Here is a 9039-nt window from a genome sequence, read left to right as displayed (position 1 = left end):
TATTAGTTTTCCTGTTGTGTTGCAGTGCGAAATTCAAATGGTGGTTCGCATTTTCGTGTTGCTTTACCAAATTTTATATGGAAGTGACACACTTTGGACTTACTGCATCTTGAGTTGCGTCCGTTGTTTATATTTGTGGAAAATCTAGCAGACAGTTCAGCGATTTTGGTTACCAGAATATTGAGTGTGGTCTCAATTGCAGAAATTCGGTTCTCCATAGATATGCTGTTTCGGTTTGAAATTGAAGTAGCTTGCACAAAATGGAGAATTTTTAAAAAATAATTCTGAAAAAATGTGGGCATGATGATTTTGAGCTTTTCGAAAAGGACCCTTTTTTGCACACAATGTTATAATGATCATAATTTTATTTTATAATTTTTTTATGATAAAATTAAAATATGTTATTCAGGTTTTAAAATTATGTTGTATGATTTATTTTTGCAGATTTTTCATTTTTAGCTTTTTGATTTGAATAATAATTAAGCAGTTTTGATATTAAGCTCTACTACGACTTCAAACAATTTTTGTATTCACGATTTTTCTTATTTTTACTTTAATTGAAAGCAGTGTTTTATTGTTTTTCAGGTCAATAGTCGTGCCCTCTTTTGGTTGTTTTTTATTAATATTTTTAAAAATTTGTGTTATTAAATTTGTTTGTGTTTTATTTATTGAATATCTTTGCTATTACGTAACATACAATTATGAAGTATATTCGAAATGAAAGATTATTGAATTTTCTATCTAAATAATATATTTTATTTGGTAAAAAGTTTAAATTTAGCAAATTTTGACAAATTAATAAATTTAAAAAAATTACGTGTTTCAATTCCGGTGTGGTCCTCTCAGTGGCTTTGCTATCTTGGCTCAGGTTCAATTGCTATTTTTTTGTGAGACTAATAAATACAGTTGATAGGAATTAAAAATTTTAATTTCCTAATATTAAAGGAACCACCAAGTATATTTTAGAATATGAAGATACAAAACAATATAATATGTAGAGGTTGTATGGCTACAGATAAACCTTTACAGTCCATATATGAATGTTCAAGTATCTGTCCAAATCTACAAATTGTGAATATTTTATTGCGAAATATACCAGAGCTTCTAATTAGGACAACAGATGGACTTCCAAAGGCACTTTGCGTAATTTGTATTGACAAGCTGCTTAGTTTGCACCAGTTTAGAGAAATGTGTATTGCCTCCAACATCTACTTGCAAAGCATTATCGAAAATAATGGTTTCGAGAAATCAAGAGCTTATTCTTCTGCGAATTCCGTCCAAAAAATAAACAAAGATCCGTTACAATTAAGTTATGCTTTAAAAAAATCCGTTAAAGTCGAATTGGAGGAAGTGGATGTGTTAATTGGTGAACAAAGTAGTTTTTCTGTTGCAACCGAAAGTTTAAAAATGGATCAAACTATAAATTCGTAATATATTTATATATTTTTTACAAAATTAATAGGTAAATATATACATTTTAGGAATCTTCAAAGATTGGATTTGCAAACTATAAAACGTAAAGATTTCGCAACCTTCTTTAACAGCAATAACGTACAGTAAGATCAATCATACAATTTAATACATTTTTATTTTATTTCGTGTTTTTTCAGTTTGAAAAATCAGTATCAAGAATGTGTTGATGAAATTGAAAATAAAGAATCATGTCAGATTGCGTGCATTCAAAATACGATTAATAATGTGATTAATAAGGATAGTTATAAAATCAAGAAAGTTGAATATAATTGCGCGTATTGCTCTAGTACGTTTTTAAAAAAGAGTTCATTAGGCAATCACTTGAAGACACACTTGGAGTTAGAATCCTCTGTTTTATACAAGTGTAAAGAATGCTTAAGAAGTTTTAAAAGTCGACGTACACTATTGAAACATAATCGTAATGATCATCCTGTAATGAGAGATTTAACTGTAATGTATAACTGCAAATTCTGTAGTAAAGGTAAGAAAAATATTTAAACAATTAGATTAATACTCCTACATATCATACATTTACAGTGTTTCAACAGTCTTCAACTCTCAAAGATCATATAAGAACACATACAGGGGAGCAACCTTTTCTATGTTTTGAATGTGGAAAAACATTCAGTAATTCCAGCAATATGAAGCAACATCTTCTTCGCCACACAGGTGAAAAAAAATATGAGTGCCCTGATTGTCCTAAAAAATTTCCTTGTCTTAGCGATTTAGCGTCACATAGCGCTGTGCATAAAAAATTTAAACCGCATATTTGTGATGTATGCGGTGCAGCGTTTGGAAAACCCTTTCAATTAAAAAAACACAAGATGTATCACAACGGTGAAAAACCGCACAAGTGTGAATATTGTGATATGAGGTTTGCCTTTTATTATATGAAAATAAAATATATACTTAAAAGCCTAATTTTAGATTTGTCATTGCTGACCATATGCGCCGCCATATGCGAACCCATACCGGTGAAAAGCCCTACAAATGCAAATACTGTCAGAGAGCTTTTACTCAAAGTAATGATTTAATTAAACATCTTCGATCTCATTTAGGAGAGAATGTATACAAGTGCGAATTTTGTCCAAAAGCATTTCGCTTAGCTTCCGAATTACGTGAACATTTTGCTGAACATAAAATATCAGAATCTGGGTACGTTAAAACCAACAAAGCAAATACCAACAACAATTAATAAAAATTATTATCCAAAAATAATAAATGGAAACTCAATACTATTCCTGCTGGCATGTGAGAAACACGAATAAATTATAAATGATCAAATTTTTTAAATTAAAATTGCTTGACCCTAGCGTGAATGATAGAATATAAGATTATACCATCCTACCTTCAAAGTGATAAACATTTTGCCAAATTTCTTGTTTATTATGAAATTTTTTATTTCACCTCACTGTTTAAATAATTTATTAAAATTATTCATCATAGGGCCAATATGAATTCCACTTTCATGTAATAAAATATATTGCAAATTCTTAAAAACAATTTGCGTTTATTATTTGCTTGTTTAAATTATTCATATGTTTTAAAGCGTAAAATAATTTTGTAATAATTTTATATATATTACAATTTCTTTTGAACTAACCAAATCTTGTAGAAATTGTTTTAAAAATTAATTTTTAAGTAAAATAAATGTTTATTTGTATTTTGTTTTAACTGTTACATCATCTTACAGCATTTTAGATGGCGTAATTTTGTATTTTATCATTCTTGCCTACCAGTACAAAACCTTTAAGTCACTCAAATATTTGGACGTTACGTACCCCATTAAAAAAAGAATATTAATTAAAATTTGAAAATAACGTCGAATTGAGGCGCAGATTCTCATTACCTCTACCACTCCAGCCATCGTTGTCTAAATCAAAGAAAAACTTGCAGAATCTCCGAACGTGATAAATGCTTGCAAATATTCGTAGTTATTCTGAATCAGATGGGAATGGGAGTTTTTCCCTTTTCCCAATTTTGCTATTCTGAATCATAAAGGAATGGGAGATTTTTACCCAATTTTGCACAAAATGTGTGCCAAGCAAATTGTTTGGGAGACAAGTTAAAAATAAATATGACTTTTGGAAAGGAATTTAAATTTTAGTTAAAACATTAATAATTTCAATTAATAAATAAGATTATTACTTTGTTTTATTGTATATAAGAAAGAAATAAATTATGTATACTTAAAAAAAAAGAAATTAAATATAATTTACTTATACAGTATTCATTATATTCATTTCTGATATTTTATGCTGCAACAAATAATGCGATTTTTAAACTTAAATCAACATATGATACGCAATTTTTTTCTTTGTTTTGCTCATTTTCGTACTATTCGCCATTAAAAAGGGTCATTCAGAAAAAGGGAGTTCTATTGTTGGGAATAGTGTTAGAATAGGGAAACTTATTCCTTGGGTGTATTCAAAATAAGTATGAATTAGTAGTGTTTTTGTACTGAAATTGCTCTAATTGTAGCTCACGGGTATCTGTAAAGTAGATAACATGAAAACAATCACATGACAAGTCCATGGATTAGGATCTGATGGTGATGGTTGTTTGAGAGAAGAGGGGATTATTAGAGAATGGGGTGGATTGAAGAGAGATGGGATTTAAATTGAAGTCAACCGGGATTAAGATGGTGATCTCCTGTAAGGGTCGATAACACTAAGGTTTGCGTGTGTTGAAGCAGGATAACATATGGGCAACGTCATGGGGGTAGAGTTGCAGTTTGAACATACATTAGGAATTGATGTATTTATGCGTGACTGTTAAGTTACTGTAAAGTGTGTTTCGGCAAAATTGGGTGCTACTCCATTGCGTCGCGCAGAGTTGTGGAGTCCATATTGGAGCTGCATAGGCCGCAATAGTACAACCTAAAAATTTGGACATATACCATATAGTAAAGAATAAATAATATCGGTGAAAGAACACTAATACGTATAATCATATTAAACACATTGCCAGGGGAGAACAACGAGATATCGTCGAAATGCGTCGTCCGGAAAACACGTTTATATCTGCGAATATCAGGGGACACAGAAACATTGGGGAACCCATTGAATATTAAGATGATTAAATAAAAATTTTAATGGTAGTAATAGTTATCTAAATGTTCTTTACATTTATTACGTCAATGTTCATCCACGATTTGATGAATGTTTTGCCGTTCGGATAGCTATGCGGAGGTTGGCAAGAATTTTCACAAGAAAACTTTGGCCATAAAACCTTGATCCTTTCTTGAACAGCAGCAGATTTGATGGTAATGTTGATTAAATCAGAGGATTGTGTAGTGTGCATATATACTATACAACATTTCATTTCCATACTTAGTTTCAAAAATTGTGCAGCGGGAATAAGACACCGCGCGACTAGCGTCGGAGAATACATTTATAAGCGAATATGCTGATGCACACTCTATATAATATACTTTTATTTAGATAAGTCTCATATGCATGCGACTTATATCGCTAGTGGATGATATAATCAACAAATATAAAACATCAGAAGTATAAACATGATAGAAGATCGTTTGTTCCTAAACAAACAATCTCCAGTAACACAAGTTGTATAATTTTTTATTACTTCCCAAATATATTTATTAACGAGATCCAGGAGTATCTCGAATCAAGGGATGGAGGATTTACATCCCCATACCTCATATCTTTTATTTTATATTATCAAGACACATAATTGGCGCAGTCGGTAAGTTTACAAAACAAAAAATGAGCAGCTAACATTAGTCATCTATCAAAAAGATCAGCACATTAAACAAGTACAGGAACAGAGCATGTATAAAACAAATTTATCAAACCCAGCAATTTTTCCAATTCAATTGACCGCGGATCAAAGAATTAAGCGGTTCCAAACAATTAAAAGTTTCTATGGAAATGATTACCCGCTTCAAGAATTTTTAGACAGTGTGGAAAATACAATGTTATTATATTGTATTGCAGATACAAAGTTCTTTAATTGACAACAAAAGTAGTTTAATAGAAGTAATAAACAAGTTTGACCAATTGGGATTATTAGACGAAAGCGACGTTATTCATGTTACGTACAGACGTAAACATACAATACCTTTTAATTCGACATACAGTTACATGTTGCACGCTTAAAGTGAATTAAAGTAGAAATAAAACAAATAAAGTTTTATACGTAACTAAAATTTGTTTATTCAAAATTGTACTTAGTTCGATTATAAAATTTTTTATTAACTTTCTTCAGTTAAATAAATTTTTGATCATTCAATAATTTCAACAAATTTTAAAAATTTATTTCAGAACACGATTTTAAATTTTTATTAACTTTCTTTAGTTAAATAAATTTTAATGATTTCAATAAATTTTAATAATTTTTCAAACACAATTAAATTTTTATTAACTTTCTTTAGTAAAATAAATTTTAATAATTTCAATAAATTTTAATAATTTTTCAAACACAATTAAATTTTTATTAACTTTCTTTAGTAAAATAAATTTTATTTCTATTATAATTTTCACCCAAAAATTTCAAAACACGCGTTAGCACAAACAAATAATACACGATGCGAATGCAGAACAAAAAAGCCCCTGGAATTTTACGGTAGCCAGTCAATAGTCAGCTACAAGCACACCCAGCTTTGAATTGTAGAAAATTGCAAAGCTGTGTCACAACATGACTCTTAGTCGTTCCGAACACACGAAGACCGTTGAAATGTGCCGGTGAAGTGTGATATGTGACAGTTGTTGCATAGTTCTATTCATATCTGCTGTTGGGATCTTGTGTGATTTATATGTGCAATTTTCTGTTTTGCGAACGAGACGAAAGGGCAATCAGTGAAGTGCAATTTTTTGTTTCTATATTTACAAAATTTGGTTTCTTTTGGGTTAAGAGGAAATAAAGAAGAAAGGGCGTTCAATAGTAGTATTGAATGGACACACAAATTCAAAGAAATAGTCTTTGCTTTTTGTACACATTTTTTCTAAAATAAATGATTGACTTTGTGTGCATGCAATGCAAAGCTTTTTCCAAATTATTATAAATTTGATTTTTGATGAAATTTTATACTGGTCTCATACAAATATATGAGGTTTCCCTATTATGAGGTGAGTAAACACCGGCAGTAGCCCAACCATAGTTGTTGTTAGTGCAAATGGTATTAATATGTATGACAGTAAAGACAGTACTATGACCTGTACTAGCCATGATATCATGAAGTATGTTAATAAACACCATATTGTTAAATATCTATTTATGTTTTATATTTTACTATAAAAATAATTAACTTAAATGGTTACAAGTGTAAAAACACGAAAAATTAAAATACGAAAATGCAACCATGAGTGTGCAAAAATAGCAAATCGAGCGTTTGACGTTTAAAGAGGAGTATGGCGAAATACGACGCGTAGAGTGGAGGTTTTTTGGTTGCTTTGGAGCGAATGAAATAATATATATATTAAAAACTGCTACTATCAATATAATAAATAAACTAGGTTAAAATCTTAAAAGCTTTGCAAACTGTTTTATTTTACAATAACTTAACAAAAATCAGAAGTGGGATAAACAGCGCCTAGCCGAAACGTGTGAGTGTGTCCGTGGGAGCGCTAGCGCTTCAACACATTAACATGCGCGAAAGCGAAGTTAAGGTATAAAGAAAAACAAAACGAAACGGGAACGAAATGTGTTGTTTATAAATTAACGGCGGTAATAAAATGAGAATGGTGAAGTTGAAGGATATGCGTTTAAGCGAGCTGAAGGAGGCGTTGGAGGAAGAAGGTTTAGATACGACGGGCAACAAAGCGCAGTTAGTATTGCGTCTGACAGAGCACCTGAAAGCAGACGAAATCCGCGAGCCGGTAGATGTGATCAATTCACGAATAGATAATATGGAACGAATGATTCAACAACTTGTAATGGGCATAGAAAACGTGATACGAAGTAAACCTACGGAAAACGTGAGCGAAAAAAATGAAAATCAGAAGACGGAAATTACATCTACAGTGGTTAACGATTTACCACAACATGGGTCGGTAAAAGATATCAGCGAAACGATACCCGTGTTCGATCCAACAGATAAAAATGGTCTTACGGTTGGACAATTTATCAATCGCGTCGAAAGATCTCTTAATGCATTCCAATGGAATGAAAAACAACTATTGCTAGCCGTTTATGGAAAGTTAAAAGGAGTAGCGCGGTTGTGGCTGGATTCTCTACAAGAATTTGATAGCGAGTGGAGCAGTTTTTCGAATAAGTTGCGTGCAGAATTTGATGTAAAATGTGACGAAGCTGACATTAATTTTGAATTGAGTCAAGCGGTACGTAATGTTAATGAAGGCATCATTGACTATTGTTTTTGAATTGCGGCACTTGGCCGACGATACAAGATAAGTGATAGTGCCATTATAAAATATACTCGCAATGGACTAAACGACACTAAATTGCAAGCGGCGATCGCACCGCTACGGTTTAATAATTTAAAAGATTTTCGCGAAGGTATTGAGGACTTTTTACGCAATATGCAACATGGAACGAACAAAATAGCTTTGGCAAATTCATCGTCAAATCCGATAATAAATTCGAGCGTAAGTGTAGACGCAAATGAAAACTCCGGACAGAAACAGTTTAGAACGGAACCGAAGGTTAGAGCTTGCTTCAATTGCGGTGAGGCGGGACATTTTTCGCGCGAATGTTCAAAGCCACAACGTAGACAACGGTGTAACAATTGCGGAAGAGTTCACCCAAAAGGTCAGAGTACGCACTGTGGGGAGTCAAGTGTGCGTCGAATTGAACGCACCAAAGAATCGATCAGAGAAGTATACATAAATGGTAGACAATGTACAGCACTACTTGATACAGGTAGCCAGTGCAGTCTTATACGGAAAACAGTATCGAGAAATATTAATGGTCTGTCACATCGTAGTTATGATAACGATCAACAGCGTAACTCGGGTCGTCAAGAACATTACAACTACGATGGGCAGCAACAGCAAAATGATGAGACACGTCAACGTAAACACCGTCGACGACGTCAACGTCAAAACGGTCAGCAACGTCAACGTAAAAACGGTCAGCAATCACATAACGATAACGGTCAGCAACAGCACGATAACGATAATCAGCAACAAATAAAGTCACAATGTGGTCTGCAGCAATGTGGCGATGGTCTGTCACATCGTAGTTATGATAACGATCAACAGCGTAACTCGGGTCGTCAAGAACATCACAACTACGATGGGCAACAACAGCCAAATGATGAGACACGTCAACGTAAACACCGTCGACGACGTCAACGTCAAAACGGTCAGCAACGTCAACGTAAAAACGGTCAGCAACGTCAACGTCAAAACGATCAGCAACGTCAACGTCAAAACGATCAGCAACGTCAACGTAAAAACGGTCAGCAACGTCAACGTAAAAACGGTCAGCAATCACATAACGATAACGGTCGGCAACAGCATGAAAGCGATGGTTATAAAATACATAACGGTCGGCTGTATCGTATGGTTGATGATAAGCTTTTATGGGTCGTGCCGAAACGTTCAAGACATCGAGTTCTTCGGGACTGTCATGATAGCGCAGGAC

General features: G+C 32.8%; 2 protein-coding genes across 4 annotated transcripts in view; both read left to right on the top strand.

Moving 5' to 3' along the window:
* Positions 1–734: 734 nt before the first annotated feature.
* LOC119672166 (zinc finger protein 660-like) lies at positions 735–2691 on the top strand. Of its 3 annotated transcripts, none has more exons than XM_038083158.1 (6): positions 735–887; positions 946–1427; positions 1482–1556; positions 1611–1954; positions 2011–2347; positions 2401–2691. In XM_038083158.1, exons 2-6 carry the CDS (start codon positions 970–972, stop codon positions 2666–2668), a joined length of 1482 nt encoding a protein of 493 aa, XP_037939086.1. In that variant the 5' UTR covers positions 735–887; positions 946–969; the 3' UTR covers positions 2669–2691. The 3 variants fall into 3 exon arrangements, with proteins under 3 accessions (XP_037939086.1, XP_037939085.1, XP_037939087.1); XM_038083159.1 differs by having other exon boundaries at positions 738–1427; positions 2401–2474; positions 2532–2624; XM_038083157.1 differs by having other exon boundaries at positions 736–1427.
* Positions 2692–7973: 5282 nt separating this feature from the next.
* LOC119667338 (probable serine/threonine-protein kinase irlF) overlaps positions 7974–9039 on the top strand; it is a 1208-nt gene continuing 142 nt past the window's right edge. The window contains exon 1 of the mRNA XM_038076626.1: positions 7974–8981. Coding sequence (XP_037932554.1) covers positions 7974–8981 — 1008 coding nt within the window. The remainder of the gene's footprint in view (positions 8982–9039) is intronic.

This window comes from Teleopsis dalmanni, chromosome 1, assembly GCF_002237135.1.
Source record: "Teleopsis dalmanni isolate 2A chromosome 1, ASM223713v2, whole genome shotgun sequence".
NCBI lineage: Eukaryota > Metazoa > Arthropoda > Insecta > Diptera > Diopsidae > Teleopsis > Teleopsis dalmanni.
Note: the sequence above shows the minus strand (reverse complement) of the source record. Positions and strands in the feature narration are given on the sequence as shown.

Bases quoted from the DNA above. Each gene is read 5' to 3' on its own strand.
- LOC119672166 (XM_038083158.1), top strand. From the start codon at position 970: ATGAAGATACAAAACAATATAATATGTAGAGGTTGTATGGCTACAGAT. The intron at 1,428-1,481 runs GTAATATATTTA...TATACATTTTAG, and splicing joins ATGGATCAAACTATAAATTC to GAATCTTCAAAGATTGGATT. The intron at 1,557-1,610 runs GTAAGATCAATC...GTGTTTTTTCAG, and splicing joins TTTAACAGCAATAACGTACA to TTTGAAAAATCAGTATCAAG.